Genomic DNA, 24,946 nt, shown 5'->3' with positions numbered 1-24,946 from the left:
GACCATTTTGTGTTGAGTCATTTGGGCAAGAGCCCACAAAGAGAACAGAATTCTGTAACCACTCAGTTTTCATTCCCGAGGTAGCTCAACAACTAACATTTCTCCAATTTCAGTGGTGTTTCATAGCTTTATCCAAGGGATTATTACAGCCTTGAGACTCTCCTTAGGAAATTCTCTCTGTCTTTCTAAGACCACTCTTTGGATGTCCTAAAATATCCATTAGTTTGTCCTGAAACTCTCTCTTATGTACCGAAGAGGTGCTGCCTAGTGAAAAAGAGAGGAAGAGTGGTCTAGGTGTGCTATTTTTCTTCATCATGGCATGAGCACCGAGGGTTGCTGAAGGTCTGGGGGGATCAGGCTATATTCTTACGGTGTGGAAGTCCACTCTGAGTAATAGAACCAGGGTGAAAAATTTATAAAGGAGAAAGCTTCCAGCACTCCCCTGGCAACTCTCAGCAGCAGCCCTGAGGTTGTGATGCGACTGATGGAAAAAGTAAGTGGATATGAGCAAAGGCCATGGACCGTAAAAAGGCTTTGTAGACAAAATGGGCCTTTCTAATTAAGTTGTGTTTTTTCACGTTGCTGGGAGGGAGTACTGCTTGGCTGTCAGGAGTAAACAGCCTGCTCCTCACTGGTTCTTATTCCTGCCCAGGTATTCTTCGGCATCTCCCTCTTGGTGCTCGCTGTCAAGGCACAGAGACAGCTTTTAATGAAAGCATGGCAAGATTTTGAAAGTTTTATTTATTTTTATATCAAACATTTAAAAAGCAGGTACCTGTGGATTTACAGCCGATTATTCTTACAGTACTAGTGTTACCATAATTTATCTAAATTTCTGTTAAATATGAATGGTCTACAGTCACAACACTGCTTTTGGGAATAATTCCAGCCTTTTTAAATCCCGTACGTTAAATTATTGACTATCGTGCTTAACTCTCAGAAAACACAGTAAGGCTGTTGAAGAAATATATTTGCATGCCAATGGTCTGAAACTATGTTGAAACTGGCTCATTAGATTATTCTGAAGTTTTGTCTGATACCATGCTTTTTACGACAAGCCTTGAGACAGCTCCACCACTGGGAACGTGCCCTGGAGGAAGGCTCTTCATGCTCAAAGACCAACCCAGGGCTGGAGGCAGCATGCCAGACTGCACATGCATGAGAATTTTGCAATATAATGCCCTGAGTATCATCTCATAGCCTAGGGGAAGGATAAGAAGAGAATCAATGCAGGCAAAGTGATGCCCGTTCAATTTGTTTTCAACACGTTGTCAGCTCTTTCTTATATTCTCTAACCTCTGGTAATGACAAAGGGAGAAGAAGGTGATGAGAGACTGGTTTCTCTGGTTTAAACCTCCAGGCACCTCGTGTGAGCAGCACATTATACGCACTGCGTTGTCCGAGGTACACGAAAGCACTGGGATCTTCCATTTTGATGATGCCTCATTTCTTAGGGTAAATAAGAAGCACGTTTGGTGGAAGTCCAAAGAGCTTCTCTGATTAGTTAGAGTCTCTGCTGAGAAACCAATTAGTCTAAAGTTTGAATGCTCTTTAGGATTGTGACACTTGCTAAATTGGGTTCAGAGAGCACTGGGTGGACATAAAGGTGCCTGTTTTTATTATTCTGTATGGGAGCATTTGTTTGTGCTCAGACAAAAAGGGGCAGGTAGAAAAAGCCATTTCCCTCCAGACACCAGCCTCCATTTCCAAGCAACATCAGAGGGAGCTGAAAGGAACACAGGGACAAGAAGAGATTTGTGATGAGTTTTGCTCGTCGCTGCAGGGTACAAGATGGAAATATGAACGGCTCCCTTTGATTAATGTATGCCCAAGGTCACACATGCAACTGTAACAGTCAATAGCAATCAGATTAGTGCAATGTATTATTCAGTGTTTATGATGGTAAATTTGTATAGCGCCCGTGAGGCAGCTTTTATCCCCTTGAAATGTTTTCTGAATGCCATTTGGGATTGACACAGAGCTGAGAATCTCCAGCTGACGTTCCTCCTGTATAATTACCCACTTCCATTGTTTCTGCATGGACATATGCTTGGATGTAGTTGTTCTGCAGTTGGTTACCAGCCTAATGGTTTTTGCCCCCGAGAGTTATAATATGGAAAATAATAAAAAGGAATGCTTTTAATTGAAGGTCCCAGGTGCTTTACAAGTACTGCTTATTAGGCTTTGCTGCAAATTGGTGATAGCTATATGTACGTGCAGTTCTTGGCCCATCGGTGAGCACGCAGCAGCCTGCAGGATGCAGTGCTGCTCTGTGTGAAATCCCTGTCACCCCCTTGTTGCCAAAAGGGCTGTGGATCCTGGGCAGGGCCTGATGGGGGCAGATCCAGGCAAGAATGGGAAATCCTGAGATGCCCCAGTAGGCAGCTAGCATCCAGGTTAACGACGTGCAGCAGATAAGTGGATCTGCATAAAACTCAGGGCGGAGGAGAATTCACTGGGTTAGTCATTTTATGAAACTTGTAAATGTAGACACATCAAACCTTTACAGGGTTTGGTCACTTTGAACTCCAGTAAATAATTTTATGCAGTGGCTCTCAAAACCCCTCACTTGAAAACTGGCTCTTTTTAATTGGCTTGGAGGCAAGCCATCTCTCGTGGACTGCGAAGCATCTAGAAAGCTGTTGGCAGTGCACAACAGACATCAGCATGCTGTAGCTAGTTAGGGGAAGCGGTACTAGGAGTACCTTGGGGACTTTTATTATATCCAGTCGTGTTCAAAAGTACTGTTAATGACCTGGAAAAGCAGATAAAGAGCACATTAATTAAATTCCCAGATGATACCTAAATTGGGAGGCATAGCAAACAACAATGGGGAACCATCCTGTAAAAAGCTCTGCTGGACCAAGGGGGAAAAGAAATGAGGCAAGATGCAATTAAGAGAAATCTGTGGATGGGTGGATCGGTGGGTGGTATTGGTTGGTGTTGGTACGTGGAAGAAGAGGCAATGGGGGAAGTCCAAAATGGCTGATATTTGAGAGTATGTTTTTGGCAAGGCAGCATGGCCACGAGGCAGACTGTCACACAGTTAGGTCTGAGTGAGCAGAGGCAGTGCAAGGGAGAAAGGAGGTAAATATTGTCCGGAAAGCACCAGCTGGGCACAAGTAGAAAATATTATTCAGCTATGACCACTTCAACACCAGTAAGAAGCTAACAAATAAAAGGTAATTAAAAAGGAGTGACAGAAGGTATCTGATAGGTGAAAGATTTATAATGGCAGTTTTGCTGAGCTGAAATTTGGATGGAGGAGAGAGAAATATAGTGAGCATCATCCATTTAAGATATAGATAGATGTATTAACATGTAGATAGAAAAAGAGGCAGGGATTCTTGGTGGCAGCCAGAAAGCGCTCACTAGGGAGGATAGGAAAATACTGGCTGAACATCAGCATCAGTTTCCTATTATCAGAGCAATTAGTCCTGTTGAATGAGCTCTCAAGAAAAGTGCTGAGTGGTTTTAAACTGGTACAGACCGAGATCTGGGGAAAAAAAACATACTGCAGAAAACAGCTTTCCACTGGAAGCAAGTTTTAAAAAATCCTCCTTTTCTAGCAGTTTTGTTTATAGCTCTGACAGTTAAGTCATCCTGACATTCAGTACTGTGACTCTTAGGACTTTGCTTTTTACCATTTTTAGTTTTACACATAGGAGGGCAGCAGTTAATAAGGAAAAGCCTCCCAGAGCAGGTGAAGGACCTCCCCTATTCATTCCTTGCAAAATTGCTAGCAGGGGAAGTCTCCACAAACTTTTATTAAACTTTCTGCAGCTCTAAGATGGTGGGAATGCTTCTACAACTCCCTGGTGCCCTTTTGGATGGCTCAGGGCCCTTCATGCTTGCTCATGGAAAGCTGTAGGAGATAGGTAGGAGTATTTCAGCATGGTGCACATTTGTGGTTACAGCATTACTGGGCCCCCAAGACACTGCAAGCCCTTAATGGTCCTGAGCATCCCCCCGATGCTGGGCTCAACTTCATATCTGGCCCCAGCACCAGGACAGTCCTGGGGGGGGCAGGTTTCATCAGCAATGAACCCTCTTGTAGATACTCCAGGGTAGCCCTCTGTTTCTTTTTTGGTTGAAATAATATCAATCTTTGGCTTTGTCTTTCTTTTTGTTCCATCCCCAAAATTATGAAAAGAGTGAGCGTTTAAAGCAAGACCTACATCCTTTTCCTTTTGCAGTAGACATTAGGCACTGAACACAGGGACTTCAAACTTAGTAACATACTTGCATGGAAAGAGTCATCTACAGAATGCTCATTTCTGTGGCTGCAGGAGAGAAAAGGGAGGTTAGATTTAGGAATGGTGTTCCTATGGTCTGAGATGTGGCAGAGCCTAATAATAAGTTCCTGAAGCTCATGAAAATTCAGTTCCTTTTTGATTTTACAATACTTTGAAGTTAGCCCTGCTCTGAGCAGTGGGTTCCAGTGGCTTGTGGATGACATCCAAAGGCTCTTCCAGTGTGAATTATTCTGATTTTGTGATTGTTATTCTGCCCTTTCATTTTGCAGACACAGACGGAACTGCCCAAGGAAGAGCAGGACTGGTCCCACAGTATGTCCTGCTGACCACCTCATCCTGAGAAAAGGGACGTACTTGCTCCTGAGACTTCCAGACCTTTTTAAGAAACTCATAATGCTCTATGTAAGTCCCCTGTATTTGGCATTCAATGTCAGTGCAATCTGCAAGGCCAGGTACCAGAATCAGAAGGAAAATTTGGCCTTCCAGGGCTGCATCAAAGCAAAACTGAGTGCTAAGCTCTGACCCCGTGTATGCAAGGACCTCCCCGGCATGAATCCTGACCCAGCGTTGGGGTCAGGATGCCAGACCATGACCTTCACCCATCCCCCAGGCACAAACACTGTGGAGGTGGTTCCGAAGGGTCTCCTTGCACAGTGCTGGGACGAGAGCAGCATACACCACCAGCCTCTGGCCGTCCTCTCCTTCCTCACCGTGTGTCACCCTGTCTGCCATGGCCCGCCCGTGATGTCACCATCCAGCGCTCCTTGATCCCTTTTCCAGCGATAACACACAGCCCCAGGGCTGGTGCTGGACTTCAGCTCTGTGTAAGCAGGCAGGCAGCAGGTATAAGTGCTCCAGCAATCATATTATTGCTTACACAGTGATTGTACTGCACTGCAGGATAAAAAGGTTCTTTCATATCAAGTACAGGAGCCAGACTCAATCCCTATTGTACCCTCTCACTCACTTTATTAAGTTTACTTCATTTCTGCTCTGTCTCTGTACCTCTGTGCCCTCTGCTGTGTGTACCAAATCTTATTGACATTTTAATATTAAATTATTATGACAAGAAGATATTCCACTTGCTAAGTAATTTGTTTTATTCTGAGGAAGATTGGAAGCTGCAGAAAAACCATTATGAAAGATTTAGACAATGGAGTGATACTGACTGATACAATATAAATTATTATTTTGTCGGCAGCACACCCAAATTCCCTACTAAAAATTTAAGTGATAAAGGCAAAAAGTGAGAAAATTAAATTTGGGGGGATGAAGAGAATATTATGCACAGAGGAAAAAAATGTAACATTCAGACACAGATATTAAAGAAAAACATACCCCAAAGAAATCTAGAGTAACAAAAGGGGTAATCACTAGATAAGCACTTGGCCCCAGTTTTGCTCGTTCGGAGTGTTTTTGATGAAATCGTCATTGACTTCGGGACACAATTAGTTCTCACAAATACAGGTTTGTAAGGATGAAGTGGGGATGGAATTTCTTCCTGTTTGTGTTGAGAGGTATAACAATATGTTATTACTATAATATTAAATAAGAGGTAAAGTAATAAGGACTTATTCTGTCTCACCTTCTCTTTGTGAAGGACTGAGGATCAGCTGTTGTAGAGGAACACAGCTCCTGCCCCTTACCTCCCTCCACTTTCCCTCTCCAGAAACCCTTGAGGAGCTCCAAGAACCAGAAGTTTTTGCATCCTGCACTGGCCCAAGTGAACCTCACATCCTGAAAATGAGGTGACCTGACACTCGATATTCCATTGCTTGAAGGCAGGCTGGGGACCAGAGCATGTGCCCTCGCTGCTCCTGTGGTCCGTCCTCAGCAAGGGAAGCAGCTGGTGGAGACAGTGCTCCGACAGTAAGTAAAGCTCATGGGTTTTGGTGATGTCTTCCTGCTTCCAGGGTAAATCCAAGCTCATAGCTAGCTGCGAAATAAACACCCGGTGAACATGGCTGTTAAAGAAAGAATCATTTTATATGGGACTTATGGTCCTAGAGCGTCACTGCCAGGCCTTGCAGTTGGGATTTCATTTCAACTGCATGGCCTTTTCTATAAAGAACGATTAGCCAAACTGTTGCTCCCACTTGGCAATTAACCTAGATACCAGTGGAACTGTAATTTAAACAAAAGTAACTCATTCTTTGTCATCGTGGTATTTTTAAGAGTAAGGTTGCTGTTGGCTTTCTGGATGGAGGCGAGTGTTGGAGTCACTTCTGATTTGAAAGCACTATTGTGTGTGCTTAACTTAGATACAGTTTTCTTTGTTGAAACAACCTTGATAACACCCAAGGGAAGCAGCTTTTTTGCATGACCGTATTAGAAATACTGTGCATAGCAGATACGTTTGGGAATGAAATGTCAGGATTTTTCCCATCTGTCAGTGGTCTGAACTGGGGAAAACTGGGAAACGCCTCTGTCCAACTGTGACCTTGTGTGGAAGCCAAGGAGTCATATTGTCATGGGCCAACTTTGAAGTAAGGTGAAATGCTGAAGGTTTCCGTGAGAGTCAGTGGAGTAGGCTGGGGAGGGACGAACACCAATTACTGAAATCCAGCCCGTCTTGTAGTGAAAACCAGAATAAACTACAAAGCTCAGTGCCCGATGTGGATATGAACCTGTCCCACACAGGCTTGTGTTCAGCACCTCAGGAGAAACCTGAGGGTCACCTGTAGGTACCTGCTCACATAGCATCTAAGGAAAGCCTTTCTACAAGGCAGAAGTTAGGCATGTGCATTTTTGTGCACCTGATAGATCACAGGGGCCAAAATTGTCATATGGATACACTCTATTTGAAGAAGGTGAGTTGATACAGGCATCATACCTAGCTCTTGACTGTACTGGGATTTTTTCTCCTAGATGATTACAGCAGCTCTGTGACTACAAGTCACTGTATAAGCAGCTTTGTCCTCTACTAGTTGGATTTATTCGTAATCTCGAATTATTATAGATTAGAAATGAACCCTCAGTACTAACACTCACTGTCTGCAAGGCTGATTTGTTCCAAACTGATGGACACGTTCCTGCTGTAAATCTAAGCACAGTGGGGGGCTTCAGGATTTTTGGGTGGCTGGAACATCTCACCTTGGAAACAGAGTGATCGTTTACTTGCTAGCAAGGGAAACGTGACTACTGGTAAGAAGGTAATCAAGTCTTTAACTAACTGGGTTTGTGCCTAGAATCGTGTCTTGCATGCAGCTCTTCACACTCTGTGGTGTGAGATTTCGAATTGCGTTGTGCAGGGAGAACAGAAAGGAGGCTGAGAGAGCACCAGCACTGCGAGAAGGACTCGCTGCTGTCTCCCTTTAGGGGAGAAGCAGCAGGCAGTCTCGAGCTGGCTTGGTCCCACCTGTGCTTCTCAAGAGGACTGTGACACCAGGGGTAATGTGACACTTTCATGATGAGTCAATTTAAGATTTCGTCCTCTCTTTTCCTGGGCAGCCTGGAGCAGTTATGTTCTCCCTTCTTTCATGGAGAAAAAGCAGACTCGTGCTGTCTGGGGAAATACAAATTACAGCAGCTATAAAGCAAGGGGAAAAAATCCAGTACACAGACTGTTGCCTTTTCTTGTTGTTTGTAAGTCTTAGAGACTGAGCATCTGCAGTGTTTGTCTGACATTCCTATAATAAGGACATCACAAACATTCTCCTGTATTAGACAAGGGGTCCCAAGACCCCTAACAGATGGAATTAGGTCAGCACTGTCTCCTTTTAATCTTGGGATGATGACCTCAATTGCAAAGGTATTACCTGTCATCTTGTCCTGAGAGTGATCCGGTTCCTCGCAGCATTTCACACTTGGAACTCAACAGTGCTGATTTGAGTTGAAAAGAAAATAGACAATTAAAAGTGTTAGCTCATTTTTTAAGACTCACAGGAGCACCACCCCTGCCTGTAGGAGACAGCTGGGGAATTTAAGAATCACCGTGTTCATAAGGTATTGTTGTCATATTGGAGTCTAACTTTTGTAGGTCTGTGATGATAAAGTTTTGAAGATGAAAGATTGGCCTGTAGAAATTACATTACTGAACAGCCATTAAATATTAATCCTTGCGTACCTGAGAGATTTCAGATTAAAATTTATGATCCAGAAACAAAACCATGCTCCCTTCACATAAAAGCACCAATTGTCGTGGTAAATGCAACTACATCCGAGCAGAGAAAACAATCCAGGTTAAGACACAAGTGCAAACAATCTTCATGTAAAAATTTGGGGATTCGTGGTAAAGTACCAGGCTGTGGCGTGGCCACAGGAGGGCAGCAAGGAAACATTGTCATCTCCTGCTGGGCTGTTCACAACAGGTACATCCCAGCCCGGAGCTCTGTGCCCAGGGACAGGGGGCTGTGGAGCAGGGAGGGGACAGGCGGAGCTGGGGGGGAGTTTTGCCGTGCTCCCAGACCTCGGGGAGACGAAGGCTGTGCAAACAGCTGACGTCCCGGCCAAGGTCGTGAGAGGAATCAGCTGGGGTGGAGCTGCAGTAAGAGGTGTGCCGACATTTTTGGTGAATGAGAGCAGAGGAAAAAACATCACTTTGGGTGGAAAGATTCATTTAAGCTCCAAGTTTCCCTTCCTACTTTTGAAATAGCATTAAAATAAGTCTCAAAATTAAATTTTGTTTTGAGCATATAGTAAAAAAAATAAAAGCAAGCTAGACTTGCTACTGCACGTATCCAGCTGAGCTAGTGAGCGGAGATTGGTTCACCTTGCTTTTTGTTTCCTTTTATTATGGTCATGTTTCCAAAGTAAAACTGGAATTCATGGCATGTTTTGGGGCATCCTGTCAGCAGCGGCCCTGACCTCGGAGCTTTGCTGCCCCGTGGCACAAGCCTGCAGCAGGCAGCCCTGCGCGAGCCCTGCCTGCCGTGCAAAGCGCGCTGCAGCCCTGCTGCCGCTAACTGGCCCCAGCCTCGGGTGAGCAGTGACAGCCAGACCCTCCTAGGCAGCAACGTTAAGGAGAAATTAAACAGGATAAAAGGGCTTCAAGAAATGACGCGCTTTGGCAGGCGGCAATTAGGCACAAGGGCTGAGTGAAGAGCAGCTGTTTAATAGGGCTCCAGTGTAACAAAGATGATGTGCTGTATTAATACTTTTTTTTTTTCCATTTTCTATTGATCTGAAAAGCTTCAGCCCAGTGAAAGGGAAAAAATAACGTCCACTGCAGACTGAACAATATACGAAGCCTTATCTTAACTGAACATTAGGGGATATTCACGTGGCCAGCTCAGGGCTTTTGCTAGTTCAGCGTTCACGATGATATCTTCCAATTTCTGCAATTAGCAGTGTGCTTAGGGGAAACGTTTTAGTCTTTTCCAGGGAAGCTGAGCACCTGGAGATGTCACTGTGGGTGAGCAAGGGTGCAAACTTGCAATTTGTTAGCTACTCTGGTGTAAGTGCCCTTGTAGCTGCTTTTAACCTCCTGATAAATGCAATGTAGCTCACCTGTTTTCTTCCTGGTGGTAAGATGTCTGAAATGACCTCACACAAAGCTGTGGCATTAAAGCATGTGTGCGGGCAGATTCCAAGTTACTATGGAGAAGACAGCAAGCTGTAAATTCACATCCCACCGTATACTGCAGTAACTTCTGTACACACACAACCCTTCCCACCCCTCACCTCCAGCGCTGCAGATCTGAAGCTGCCATGGTGACTGGACTACTGAGAGAACCAGCACAGCCAGGAGTGCTTTTCTGGAGGCAATCTCTGCCTATTTGCACACAGGAGTTTTGCTGGTTTATTGATTTACCCATTTCTTCCAGTCAGATTCATTCCAGTACCAGAAATCCAGTTTGTGACATTATAATTTCCCCTTTAGAAATGATTTGTGACTAGAGCACTACAAAAACATATACTGGCTGCAGAGTTATTGGAAAAATGTATTAAAAAATATCTATTCTTTCACCATCCAAAGCTTAAGGAGACGGTTTTCTGTTCATCCACTCCTTTTCCTGCTGGGTGGAAGTGCTGTGGTACTGTGCCTGTCTTACATTATGACCAGTCTTGAAGACAGCAAAACAGATATTTTCCTGGTAACTTCGCTCTTTCCTGCCTTTTGGGGATGTTGCAGGGTGTAGTAACTCTCCCCAGCTTTGTTTTCAGCTGGAGAAGTCTCTGTTCTGAAGGCTGGCGGCTGGTGTGCCGAGTCCCTGCTGCTGGGCTGGGTGGCGTGCAGCCTCAGGTTTTGCTCATCATGCGGTTTCTTCACCAAAATACTGAGGATGACGTTTTTCTCAGTTCTTTCCCAAAGATATGCACAAAGTGATAGATGATTGTCATTTTGGATAGCTGATTGCCACCCAAGAGCTGCGAGTGAGTGCTCGCAGGCAGCTGCATAGCGCGCAGCTTTATAGAGAGGTTTGCTGTGCATCGCTGCCTGGGGGAGCAGAAGGGACACGTTCCAGATGTAAGTTGCACGTGACTGGAGGGATAACATCCCCATCAGCTGGCCAGGAAGGACACGCTTTCTGACAAGAAGATGTAGGAAGCAAAAATACTTCCTTTTCTGTAGACACGTTTTGGGCTCTACAGCAATGTGGGGGACCAAGCATGGGCAGTGTAGGCTTTGGCGAGGAAAAGAGATCGTAGCGGAGTGTTTTATCTATCGAATGTGCTAAGGAGAGTTAGCAACTTGATGCTAATTATACAGTATTCATTTACCACCTGGGCCAAAAGTGATTGAAACAGACTTTTTTTTTTTCTGTCATGCAGTTTTAATTGCCTGCGCCTAACTGAAATTTGTCTTCGGAAGTCTCTCCGTACTTCCAGTGTCTTGGAAACTGAACCTCTTCAGGGAAGAAGCCTAATAATATATCTTTCTTTCCCAGCCAGAACTTAGCTTAGCAAACAAAAATGATTAAACTCAAAGTTCCAAGTAATTATAACCAATCATGACGTGGAGGCTCTTTTAAGGATAAGAGTTATGGTGACGCTCTGTGCTCTGCGAATTCCCTCTGTTCTCTCTCCAGACTTTCAAGCTTTAAACATTCACATTCCCTGTTTCTCCTTAACACTTTGTATTTTAGCAGTTAAGTCTTGATCAGGGTTTCCAAGCAAACATGTCCAGTAATATATTTCCCATTCTTTTTTAAAATGCTGATTTACTTAAGGAAAAGGAGTGGAAATAATCTGCCCTATGTTACCAATAAAGTTGACAGGGCATATAGAGCATAGGACAACTCTTGCATTACCTTATAGCTTTTCTGGTTCTCCTTTTAGTTTTCTTGTGGAGTTGAAAACACCTTCCATTAATCTTTCTCTCAATCATTCTCTAACATCTTTGAGGGCATTCTTCCAGCACTGTTAAATCCCATCCAGGACTGCAGCCTCCCCTTCCTCCCCCTGCTCACTAAGCAGTGTAAAGGCAATGCTGCTCTTGAACTTAGTTTTTTTTTGTGTGTGTGTGTATTTCTATCCCAAATAGTTGATCTTAAAATCTGTTGCAGGGGTGGTGTGTGTATTTGTGGTGTTAAATCAAATAACTGTTTTCACCTTAAATTCTTTCTGTACCTCACCTTTATCCAATGTTGTCGCCTTGCACCTGTGATGGACAAGGTGCGATCCCTTTCCAGTAGACACACAGGTTAATGAGAACGCCCCGTCTTTGTCGTGTTGGGCAGAAAGGAGATTGCTGGGATCCTCTTAGCAATGACTGTAAGCAGGCTACAGCTTGTTTCAGCCAACACTGACTTCTAATAAACAAAGACATGATATAATTTATATCCATACTGCCCATGATTTTCTTTAGTGTTTTTATTCTTGACTTTTGTAAAGTATGTGAATGAATTTCTAGTCCTAAAGCTTGATTGTGCCATTTTAAGACACCCATCTTATTCACCTTGCAAGCTGCATGCAGAGATTGTTTCCTTGCTCACTGTTCTGGCATACAATACTGTGGTATTTTTAATTAACCCGTGTTGTTTCTCAACCTTCTTATTCAAATTTGCGTATCCTACCTATTATATATTTGCAGACTATTACTGTATGCTTCCAGCAACTAGATCAGACACGTTTTTCCTTTATAGTTCCTCCATTATGGAAATCGTGAATCCTTTTTGTTCTTGGCATTGAAAAGCTGGTGAGGATTTGGGGTATAATGCCATCTATGTAGAAAACTTTATTTGTTTTCTTTTATTTATTTTCTCTCATAGATACATCACATTAGTCACTACGAACAAATTAAAACATCACCTATGTTAACAATTTCTGTATAAACTTAGTACAACCTGATCATCAGCTGTTGGTTTTATTTTTTTAGGGAGGATTGAAGACACAATCACATAGCACAAAAGGCCATTTGCAAAAAGACTGTCTCATCACAAGAGTAAATATATTAATTGACAATTAAGCTAACGCATCTGGCATAGAGAAATGCTTGGCAATGTTACCCCCAAATTAGTGAAGTATTATTTGTTCATATATTTAGCTCCTCTAAGTGCAAAAGTGAAGCTGTTCCCCACACGTATGCTCTGACTTTTTCTGGAGTCAGTGCCTCGTATGGTCCCTCTCGTCCAGCAAGTAACTCATTTCCAGGTGTGAATGGACAATTGGGCTTTTCCACCTCTGGTTTGTACTCTCATCTCTTATTACAGACTCTGCAAGACTTTATGTATCAAATTTTCTCTTCTGTTTTGCTTTGGTTTTGTATTTACAGATGAAGAACATGACCTATTGTATTTTAGTTTTGTGTGACATGGAATATGGCTCAGATTTGTGTAACCCAGGTTTTTAGTTATCCTAGTGGCCAGGAGAGAACAGGAAACTCTTACACATGCAGCTTGTAAGAACGTGTTGCTGTCAGAAATGTATCTGCTCTCTCTCCCTTTCCATTTACGGTACGGCTTTACACTCCCAAAGTGCTGCCTAAATCCATTCTTGTTGTCTTCCATGTTTTCAGATTGCTTCAGCTGTGCTGGAACTTCTTTTCTGCTGATCCTGTCTTCCATTTGGGATATTTTCTTTAATTTCTCTTCCCACCTGATAGCTTGCTGTATTCAATAATTTCTCAGGATCCCAAACTCTTGAAACAGGTCCTCTGTGTGCAGCCTCACACCCACCACTGCTTGTGTTTAAATGAGTAGGAATTTCGTCTGCAATTCATGCTCAAAACCCCTGTTGTGAGAACTGTCTAAGTTACGGCCCCCAGTGCTGTAGTTAGCACCTTTATTAGTTTTCATTCTCTGTTTTGGGGGGAGGAGTTCTTTTTGAGGGTTCTCCTGAGGGGAACAAAGAGCCGTAAGACCCATTCGTCTCAGGGCCAGGGCAGAGCAGGTAAGGAACTGGACAGGCACAAGGCTGGTGCCGCATCCCTCTGTCTGCAGAGGTTCCCTGAGCCAACGAGAACAGTCTCAGTGTGTCGTACGCACGTCAGACGTACGTTGTGCTGAGTTGTGTGCCATGCTTCCACGGGGAGCTGGGCAGAAGCTGTTGGCCATAGTGGGCAAAGCTGGTGAAGCTCCACTGCATTCACTGCTGAGCTGCCGTGGTTCTGACGAGCTGCAGCTCCAACCTCAGCAGCTTCCCTGGGTTTTTCTGTGCTTCCCATGACAAGTTAGACAGCTGTAGCATAACAAATGGGGAGAAACGCTGGTCACCACTTGGTCATTCTGAGCAGGGCTCCTGATACAGCTCTCTTGGGCCTCCTCTCTGCTGCATCTTCTAGAGGGAGGCTTTGGCCTTGGTCCCTCTAACCTCTCTGCAGAGCTACCTCACTCTGCAAGAGCAGATACAGAGAATTGGTTTGAATATGGCTACACCAGTTGAGCTAATTTGAGATCCTGGTGTGAAACCCATCTTATTTATATCTTGATTTCAATGCTTGCGCTGGGAGCAAGCAGTGTGCAGATGCTACAGGGTAGGTGAGGCCAGGTGGAGGCCAGGGGGGGACCAGAAGGACTTACTATTCATTCCGTTCCAGTTTTGTGTCTCAACAAAGCTTCATCCTTGGCTGTAGCTTCCTCCTCTGACTCCTCACAAAGCTCTGGTGCAACGTGGTGCTTTATCCAGCAGAGCCATTGAGCTAGACAGTCTCTTGCCTTGCTCTGCATGGGCTTGGGAGTAATAAAATGATTCATCGGCTGGGAGCTTAAAATTACGATGTGTGCCACTGCTTTTGAAAAGCTAAAGAGATTAATATTTAAAAAAAAAAAAGATACTATTCACTCACTGGTATAATGAAGAGGTATTATACACACCAGGCACCTGTTGGTGAAGGTATACGTTTAACAATCTATTACCATTTGAATGCAGAGAGATTAAATACACATTAAAAACTAGGCAGGGGGGAAGTTACACCGTTGTTTCTCCAGGACTGCACTAAGAAAAAAAAAGAAGCAGCAAGGAGAATTGTTAAAGAAATGAAAAAGAAGACTTAAAAGGATATTGCTGTTCTGTATATTGGGTCTCCTTAATGCTCTCAGCACTAGTTATTTTTGTATAAAGACACAAATTCTATGATAAAAGGCAGAAAGTGTACATGCGGTGTGCTGGTAAGAGAGGTGGGTCCATCATCTGCCCAGCAAAAGCAGGAACTGGTTCTAAAATGCCTTAACTGAGATCCTCCCAAGTGAGTTTCCAAAGTCTTGACTTTCCAGCACCCTTAAATATGTCACTGACAGTCGTGTTTTGTTGGAAATAGCACTCAGGAGAAGGTAGGTCTTCTGTAATAAATGCCTGCCAAGCTCCAAGAAACTAATATTTAACACACAATGTCATCTTACCACACACTTACAAGAAAGTACTTCTCTTGCATTTTTCTTCCCATCATTGCTGATAAATAAAATAATTTTACTTTTATCTGGTGCCTTTTTGAAGTGCTATACACACTATTTGTGAAAGAAGAATGCCAATGAATGCATTCTTTTTTCCTTTGATACAAGGATAGAGCCCAATTTCTCAGAAGAGGTAGTAAAAGCTCTCTAGTATCCAGATGGGGCAAGGCAGATTATTATTCTATTTTTAACTTGAAATTTAGCAGTGCTGAGTTTTCTAACACTAAAACTACAAAGCTTTTGGAGTAGATCACTGATGTAAAGAAATGCGACAAAGTCATGAGCTTCACTGCAAATCCCACACAGTCCCAGCACCATCTAATGCTGACAGCTGAGGGGTAACTAGGTATTCTGCAGCTCGAGGTAGGTTTTATTGGTGTCTGTTTTCTTTCTTTCTTTCTTTTTTCATTGATGACGGGCCTGACCCACCAGAAGGTATTCAAAAGTAATCTCTCATGTGCTCAGCGTGTGCCCCCTTGCCGTCTGACTGCCATTTTATGAGCAGAAGAGTTGGATCATGTTGCCACATCTCTCAGTCTCTGTTTCTGTTAGGAGCTGTGGATGTCAGTGTAAGCCAAACTGTGGCATTGGATGAGGCATAACCTTGGGATTATAGCCATGTTCAAATTTCTTTACATTTAATACAGAAATGTTTTCTTCTGTGCCCCACAACTGTCCTGAGTTCTCTTTGCGTGGCAGAGTTTTATCAGGGTATCCCCCAGCTGTCCTGCAGAAGTCGATTTGCTGTTTTATTTTCCTTGAGAAAGACGGATGGTTGAAGAGGAAGGATGTTGACTTTTTTGCTGCATTAAAGTCTGCAAAGAAAAGAAAGCAGCTGAAACCTAAGAAAATTGCACTACTAATCATATTTTCATAAACAGTCCTCTGTAGCATTACAGTCACAGAGTATATTTATAATTTGGTTTACATGAGCAACAGTTTAAGTTGAGGAAAATTGGTTTCCTTTTCAAAATGTCATGTTTCTCATTTCCTCAGAATTTCAGGCTGCTTCGAGCTCTTATCAGCCTTTAAATCATTCAAAAACACACTCCATAATTAAAATGCTGTAAATCCTCATGAATCAATTTAGGATTTTTGATTTGTTCTAAAACAGTTTTTAAATAAAGTTGAAAGCTAACTAAAATATGAGATAATAACTACTTGTGCAAAGCAAAGGAAGGATAAACTCACGTGCAGATGGCTGATGCTGGAGTCGGAGTTGGGATGAGAACCAAGACTTCTGGACACGAGGGAAGTGGTTCTGGGCTCCCCAGAGCAGGAACAAGGTCGCTTTCCTTTCAGGTGAGGGGCTCTGATGGCTTTTTTCATTTGCTACTGTTTTTGTTTTGGCTTCTGCTCCTATGAGCATCCTGTAATGCAGATATTTTGTTCCACTGAAGGATCATAGTTTCTATTTGTCTCTAGACCTTGTGCCACTGGAATAACAGGATTAGTAATCGCCTGCAATTATGTATATTTTACTTCTTACTCCATTCGCATAAAGCAAACAAATTAGACGTAAGTATCTACAGGGCTCCTATCTTGCTTCAGCAGTGGTTCCTTTACTTGTCATGCACTTGTGGTGTGCTTTGGCACCAACCTCTCCATGTGGTTTGTTTTGCTTTGGATATTTTTTTCCCTCACCTCTTTTTTTTTTTTTTTTTTCTGGACTATTTAAAGTTCTGCCCAGCAGCCGCGGTACCCAAGCACTCTCCTGGCTCCACAACCCCCCTCTGGCCCAGGCGACATTCTTTGCTGGGCATCTCCTCGTGCCTTTGCCAACAGTTAGAGCTGTTTCTCCCAGTGTTCCTCTGGATTTATATCATATCCCGTATTCCAATCGATATCTGTATTTTGTAGGGGACTCTGAGGTTCTGCTCCCTTCAAGGGATAAAATAAAAAATTGCAAAATTGTTTCTTCAGCCTTAGACAAATTACGAACTGTGTTAAATTTTCTCTCTGTACTGTAAGTCTCATATGTTCAATTTCTGGAGTTTTTCTATTCCTCCAGTGTATGTATTACAGTTAGTATCTTCTGCTAGACTAACCCAAAATCTATTAAATACACGAAGTGTTTCATATCCAGCTTATGTCAAGAAAGGAAGACATTCAGAGAGTAGCTTTTCAAAAACTTATTTATTTCAATTCTTGTCGGTTTTGAGTATCCTATTCTGATGTATCACCTTAATTTGTTTTAATCCTGATGCCAGAACCAACAAGTTGAGCAGAGATCTGGCTCAGTCATTGTTAAAACATTTTTGAGTAAGGGATCTGAAAACAAAAGTGTTTTTTTTTTGTGTGTGTGTGTGTTTTTGTGTGTGTTTTTTGTGTGTGTGTGTGGGTTTTTTTTTTTTTTTTTTTTTTCTGCTGTAGTGGCAGAAAGAATGTTTGGGGCTAGGCTGGTATAAGACCCAGAAGCCCCGGGTCCTTATCGTTCATCGATTCCTGATTTCCTATGGATTTTAGGAAGAGTCATTTTGAATCCTGTCTGAAGCAGGCATCGAAGTTGCAGGTGGGTTGGGCTCCTCCCTCTGTCATGGTTTCTGGTCCGTGAAATGGGACCGATGTCACCATGTTCCTTGAGCTGGTAACAAGGGGACAAATTCAGTGAGGGCTCTGAGATGCTTTGCTGGGACGCTGAGGGATATGGTTTTGCCACAGTTCACAGATGCTAAATAGATATTTTGGACATTTATCACCATGAGGGATAGGAACAAACCACCAATTAACACAAGAATCTGCTTCTAAAGCATTGCATAGTCTTGTGGCATTTGGTCTGGGGTTTGGACTTGTCCCGTTTGTAATTATAAGAATGTGATAAAATCATAGTTTATGAAAAACCACGGAGACAGAATCTGTTGATTCATAGGACAAAAATTCTGAGCTTCACAATGCCGTGTTGGTCAACTGTCCCTTCCTTAAGCCTACTTTATGTAGCATGAAAATAGGTGGGTTTATAGCATTACGGGAGCTCATGCTAAGGCTGCATCCAATTATTGGTAATGGTATTTAGATTTATTCAACCTGAGTAGTTGCCCTCAGATTTCCATAAGTGATAGAATAAGGGAAAATAAATTAAAATTAAACCAAAGAGAAATGAAATAGAAAACAACTGACCCCTGGGCCCCAAGAACATCTTTGCTGCCTACAATTCTGGTTGTAGAAGCAGATGCAGTAACAAGCTGGTTGTATAAGAAACAGCAAATAAAGATGCCACCCTGGGGGGAACAAAACATTAATATTTCAGAAAGGATATCTCCAGGAAAAAGATGTCGGGCCTTTTTTGTTAGGACTTTTCATGCCTGTTGTTTGGGTGGGTAGGACCAAAGCGAATCACTAAACCCTGTGAAAAGATGTAATCCTTTTTCTAGAAATTTACCTTCAAGAAAATGTGGTGAGGGAAAAGCAGATTGTTGAGGATAAGGACTGTTAATGCAAAGCATCATGAAAAAGAAAAATGAAAATTTCTTGGAAAGGCAGAAAGACCAGGATCCTTGTATGTTTCTATTAACCTGTGATAAAGCCCCGCTGTCCCAGGTTGCAGGACGTTGACAGACACTCTGCATATAGATTTCTCTTTTCTTGCCAGCACTAGGCTGGATGAAGGCCCAGCGGTGCATTCTGTTAAGGAGCTTATTCATACAATTAAGTTTAATTGTCAGCAATTTTGATACTTCAAACTAAAATGAAACCTGGCTCCATTTGTGCAGCTTAGATCCACTTGCAGCCTGGGAGCATTCGGATGGTATTAATATCAGAGGCTTGTACTGCTCAAAGAGCAGCAAGTTGCAAGGACAAGTTCTGCATGAATGGGCTCTTTCCTCCTAGAGCTCTGGGTAACCAAGCAGCAGGCTTTGAATGGAGTCCATTTATTTTCTGTAAGGAGTAATTTCTCAAATGTTGAAGTGTAGGGAGAAAGTCTTCCCTGCTTACGTCAGCAGCGTGGTCCTTCCACAGCCCAGCAGGCTTCAGAACAGTTTTTTGAAATAAAGGCAAACACACCCTGTTTCATATTCACTTCAGGGTGAGGAGTATGGAATTTTGCAACTAGTAGACTCATATTCAATGCAATTATGAGCCTTAATCTTATTGTTTCCCTTAGTATTACAATAGGAAATTTGAGGAATGCCCAACTTCTGCTGTTACTCCCTCTGACACTTTACCCTCCTGCTCTCAGTCTTGACAATTTGTATTCTTCACTTCTGTTTCATTGTAAAACAGGACACAACAAATCACCACCTGCAGTCCTTGAGCATCAGTCGTTGCCTTAGGAATCTTGGTGCTCACACATGTTTCTCAGCCTGCTAACAGGCATGCTACAGATCCTCTACGCTTTCCTCTAAGGACAGCATCAGCATGGGGAGAAGGGAGCTCATTATCTGCCTCTGCTCTTAGGGCAAGGTTATGGCCATGACTGGACACTTTGGGCTGGAGGATAATAGCTGAGTTGCATGTTCTTTGACCAGAAATCGAACGCGAGTGCACTCCTTCATACAGCGCACTCCTCTGTACGGGAGTGCCTGAGGACCAGGCCGCGGAGCCTGGCCATGGGATCATGCAGCAGATTTGCAAGTCTTGTGATGGGGATGCTCACACAGGAGCAGTCAGGGCAAACTAGGGTCTGGACCTGAACTTACATCGCTTCAGACGAGTTCTTCAGCAAATGGGATGGAAGACCAGAAAGGCTGTATCCTGCTTCCCCTGTTTTGTAAGTGGTGGCAAAGTCCCCGTTTAACTTAACTTGCATTTATCCATCACTTTTTTCAGTACCCCCAATCAAAACAATCTATTTTGTTTAATGCAAACCATGGTTTCCCATGTTCATATATTAAGTCCTTTATCTAGCCGATCTTAATGGACTCTTTTTTTCCAGACCTGTCTTTAAAGTCACCTTGCTTAGACATGAGCAATCATTAATTTGCACTATAATCAACATCAGAAGAAGTACTTCCTGAAGAACAGTTTAGTGCACAGTTCAACTCAACTTTTCTGTGATAGGAGCAGCAATTTGCAGAAGCAGGGTGGCCACAACTAATCACATTTTGGAAATCTCAGAAAATGTGACACTAGTTAACCAAGTGGTGCTGTAAACACCGAAACCTCTGTCCTCTTTTAGAAGCCAGATTACAAGAGAAAGACAATTTCATCAGAGCTTTACCTGCCCATTATAGTACTGCTGGCTCATTAGGTAGAGTAATTAAACATCAGGCAGAAATAATTATTATAATTATAGGACATTTGAGATTTCATTTGCCTTCATGAAATATGAGTTACATAAACTAATTCCTTTTGCAAGGTCCACTCACAATAGCAGCGAATGTCTAAACAGCTATGCTTTTTACCTACTTCTTTTTGTAGTGTTATTGGGCCAACCTTAAACTAGCCATTAAGAACTCAGTAATTACCAACTGTTATATCCAAATAGCCTCGGTGTAGCTAGAAAAAAATGGAATTATCATAGTAATTGTGTTCATTTGTTCTGTGCCTTGTTCCTGCTTCTGGAATGAATACAGAGGGGGAAAAATTATAGGGGAATAGTCCAGTATTTTCTCTACCATGTTGCTTACTACTAGAAAAAAGTTCAGTTCTTGTTGCAGCAGACACTACTTGCGCCTTTTTTTTTTAATATATATATATAGCTGGATTTCAGTGCTGTGATTCCTTTCTTAGGAGTTAATTCAGCATTGCAGCCCAGCGATATCCTTTTCCCTACCCACCCATAGCAGTTTGCTCTCAGTCTCTCTACCTGGGCTGTGTTGGCTGGAGACCCTTTGCCAGCATGTCTGAGGCAGTCTAAATTGATACAAGCTCAGACAGCAAAACACGGCACTACTGAAATATTTCATGATGAAATATTCTTTCCTCGCAAGGTTGTTAGAGAAGCAAGCCGTCTCATATCAAAATGCAGGGCAGCTTCCCCAGAGACACTAATGAGCGTGTTCTGCAGCTAATCACAAGATTGCTTTGTCATGTGTATAGAGAAATATAGATGTTGCCAAAAGAGTGCATTAAATTTGGACACTGAGACTTATGCAAAGTACTTCCCTCTAGATTTACCCCAACAGACCAGATGACAATGGCGCTGTGTCAGGTAACCTCACTGGCAGGGGCCTGCGGTAAGATGGCATGGGTTCTGCAGTAGCAAAGTGCATGCATGGTAAGCAAAAATGAGGAACAGGAACATCAAAAACTCCATTATAATACTGTCTTATAATTGAATTTTGCTAAAAAAGGGAAGGTGTCAGACTAGTGGGGATCCAAGGCAATGGAAAAGATAGAAGTAAAACGGGAGACATTGCATTTATGTAAAAAGCTTAAAATAGTTACTGTAGCTTGGCTAAACAAATCCTGTGGGCCTATATTCAGAGCACTCACGCAAAGATAGCGTTACTACTGCCTGTAACAGCCCTGCATCAGTTTGCAGATGGCAAGAGGCTTCACAGGCATGGTCCTGGGAGAAGGATACGGACTTGGAAAAACATCCAGAAGAAGATGCCAGCAATAAGGCAAAGTGACTTTATATTGCCTAATTTTCACTTAAGGCATTATCAGCAAATGTCCCCGAACTCACTAGGAGATGCTTCCTAATGTTGAACCAGCAAAGCCGGGCTCTGGGCCAGTGGTGGCCGTTTCTTCCTGTGAGCTGTCACAACCTGGGCACGACCAAGCAGTCAGAGGGTGAAGCTCAGGTCAGAGGAGGCTACCTCTTAACTCTGTCTCCCAAATCATGAATCCGGATACCTGCTAAGCACTTGCAGTTTAACACCAGCTTTCCGATCTCTTTCCTTTCTGCCCTTTCATGGCTCAGATCACCTATGGGCACCCTACTGAGCTGCTCCAGCCCCGACTTGCACCAGCTGTCCTTTCAAATGGAAATAAGCACGGAGTGGCTCGTGAATGCAGACTTCTTGAAAAGTTTCCAGGATTACATTAAAGCAGATGATCTGGGCATAGAAGATCAAAAAGAAAGTCACAGTCAAAGTTTACCTTGGTTTCCAGGGAGCAACCTAATAAAGCGTCGTGAATAATACCCAACAAGAGGCAAAGACTTCTATTAATTCATTTGTTTGCTTGGCTCCCAGAGAAGCTTCTGCTACATTATTCTGCAAAGGAGGCTCAGGTGGCTTTTTATTTGCTTATTTAAGCACCTTCCCACCTTATGCTGAGTCCTGGTGGGTTTGTGTGAATATGTCAGGCTAGCAGTGCTACCATTATTCCCTTGAATGTCTGAGTTTATTCAATCCTCCCTGGGATTATCAGGCAGGGAAGAAGATAACAAAGAGATCCATCTTCTACAGGTAGGAGAATAGAGACACATTTAAAATGAGTGTAACATCTTCACAAAAGTATTAGCTCTGGCAGAATGTATCCCTTCTCCTCATGTAATGAAAAGGGAATTAGAAAGCATCAGTGAGAAACCAAATTAATGCAACAAGCTACTGTTAATGTACGAGCTCAGTAACCTCACTTTTTATGTTTTTTTTTTTTCGTATTCAATTTCAAATGCACATAATTAATTACTGCATTTAATCTCTGTTCTCCCTTCAGTCTGCAGCAAGCAAACCAGCACTTAACGGTGTTAAAGCTCATGTCAATATAAGACAAAAAAATATATGGGTTCTTGTTGTACAATTTCTAGGCATCTTTGGTATAGCTAGTAATTAAGATGTGATTGGAAAGAAATTAAATGATATAAGTAAGTTGTTAGCATCACCTTTGACTAAGTATAATCAAGATCAGACTGTACATGAGATATTGATTGCCACTTGTTTTTTGTAAGTGTAATTGTAATTGTAGCATGTCTTGCCTGTGCATGGCTGGACTTTTATTGTTATAAATATCCAATTGAAGCAAGAGATTAAATTCAGTGCAAGCTTTAAAATGTCTGAAATAAGGAGTGTGACACCCTTACTTTCATTTGTTGCTGTGAAGATTTAAATAGAACATGAAGGAATACGTTTCTCTTGCCTGGATTAGATTACAGTTTCTGTCATAGTTGTACGAGGCTAACAATCTCTGGACATGAGGCAGGTTTATAGCTGGAGCCAAAATGGGTCTGCAGTCTCTAGGGCTGTGTCTGGCAAAGCCCACAGGAACTTGCCTAGCCCAGAAGAAGCTAGTTGTGCAAGACAGATGGGCAACTATATATGCACAGTTTAACTTCTTGCATAAACTCTCCAATTTATTGACTGTAGGGTTTACCCAGTGCCTAACACAGCAGGGTTTCAGTCCTAGCAAATCTGGAAGTGCTGCCAGTCCCAAATCACTGTGTCTGATTTTGGCTCGTGTGCTTGTGACCACTATAGGACATTTGGACAGCTATGTTACTTGAAAATTTGGCCACATGTTTCATCTGTTGTATTTATGACACAAGAAAAATAAAGACCTGATTGGGATGATTCATCCTTTCAAAGAAAATACCAAGAATTATAAGTAGAAAAATACAGTAGGTGAGCACAATGGTTAATTAGAACAGTTATGTAGTTGCTCTTTTTTTTTTCCAAATTGTTATTTAAAACCCACTTGTGCTTTTTCCACTCTGCACACAGTTCTGGGCCTTGCTTTACCTTACTTCTGCAAACTCAGTGCAGAGCAGCAGGGGCTGCCTGTCCCAGAGGGTCAGGAACTGGCTGCAGTCTGAAATTCCTGCAGTTTCGGGGCAGCTTGGCCAAAGTCTCCCTAAACCCGTGGCTGAGCTGCTCCCGTCCATCTGACTAGTGGGACACATTTGGCAGGACCAAATATCAGCACCCAGGGCAGTTAGCTCACCCTCAGATGGTTTTTTAGCCACAAGAGAAAAGGATTTTTGAACCTTTTAGCTTCAGTATTGTTTTTCCAAACCAAAGATGAAGCACACTGATGAGGCAAGGAGAGAACCTCTGCAGAGCTACTGCGAGCGCTGCCTGTTCTGCGCCACAGAAATGCCATTCTCCAGCTCTACTACTGTGCATCTCTTTTACTTAGTACTAATCAAATAATATAAATAGTAATTTTCCCTAATGGCATTGCTGCTCCCCATGTCTGGTATCAGAGATGCAATCAGCTAAACTGGAGCAGGACGGACGCTTGTGCCTAACCTATTTAGGGCACTGGGTGCTCTCAGTCCAAGCTGGATTGAGCTCTGCAGGCAAAGAACAAATGTAGGTTGTCTGAGAAGGGCTTCCAGAGCTGTTTCTTCACCCTCATCAGCAAATTTAGAACGAAGTTTGAACCGAATGCGTTCGGCTCGGGGAGTTGCCATGGTTGCAACACAGACGATCTAAATGTGGGAGATTATATAATCAGCCAGAATGACTATTTATACAAAGAGTTTAATTTAAACAAAAAAAAAGAGAGAGAGAGAGAAGCAAATGTGCTGCACAATACATGACTTTGTCACTTTCCGTTCCTGCCCGGCAAAGCTGCTGTAGTGCCGACGGTGTTAAATCACAGCACTCACACATCCGCTCTGCAAGGTGTTTGTAATGCGCACTAAATCTAAAATAAAAATAAAAAAAGCATTAAGTAAAAAGTAACGGACCAGATCCAGCCAGGCAAGAAGGAGGTTGTTTTATTACACCTGGATCAGTGGCAGCAGCTTTATCGCAGATACAAAAGCTCTTCTATAATTTTTGTTGTTGTTTTACTATAGACCTTTAAAACCCACTAGCGTGGATCTCTCTTCCTTTCTAAGGATCATCCTCTGAAACACTGTTGCAGGGACTAATTTGTCTTCCCGTAGGAGCAATTAAAAGTATCGGAGCAGATGCTGCGGCCCATAAGATGTTGCATGGACATGGTAACTTCATTCCTTCTGTGCAATCTCCCAGACAACCTCAGCGCCTGCTGGAAAGGGAAGTTTTTCTTGAAAGGCTTTCGTTGTGTTCTGTGCTGGGCTCTTGGGAGAGGCAGCACTGAGTTGGAGCACGGTGCTCAGGG

At 42.8% G+C, this 24,946-nt stretch overlaps 1 protein-coding gene across 11 annotated transcripts in view; it reads left to right on the top strand.

Annotated features, from left to right (window-relative positions):
• PTPRT (protein tyrosine phosphatase receptor type T) overlaps positions 1 to 24,946 on the top strand; it is a 565,545-nt gene that overhangs the window by 24,617 nt on the left and 515,982 nt on the right. For 10 of the 11 annotated variants that reach the window (XR_005824772.1, XM_040575465.1, XM_040575469.1 and 7 more), the window contains 2 exons: positions 4,526 to 4,658; positions 5,926 to 6,125. Coding sequence is in view for 10 of the 11 variants with exons in the window: in XM_040575465.1 (XP_040431399.1) it covers positions 6,057 to 6,125 (69 nt within the window). In the remaining variant the exon portion in view is untranslated. Of the gene's footprint in view, positions 1 to 4,525; positions 4,659 to 5,856; positions 6,126 to 24,946 lie in introns of all 11 variants that reach the window. The other variant, XM_040575464.1, reaches the window with a different exon arrangement.

The sequence above is a fragment of the Cygnus olor genome, chromosome 16, assembly GCF_009769625.2.
Source record: "Cygnus olor isolate bCygOlo1 chromosome 16, bCygOlo1.pri.v2, whole genome shotgun sequence".
NCBI lineage: Eukaryota > Metazoa > Chordata > Aves > Anseriformes > Anatidae > Cygnus > Cygnus olor.
The sequence above is the reverse complement of the archived record's forward strand: the minus strand, read 5'-3'. Positions and strand labels throughout refer to the sequence as shown.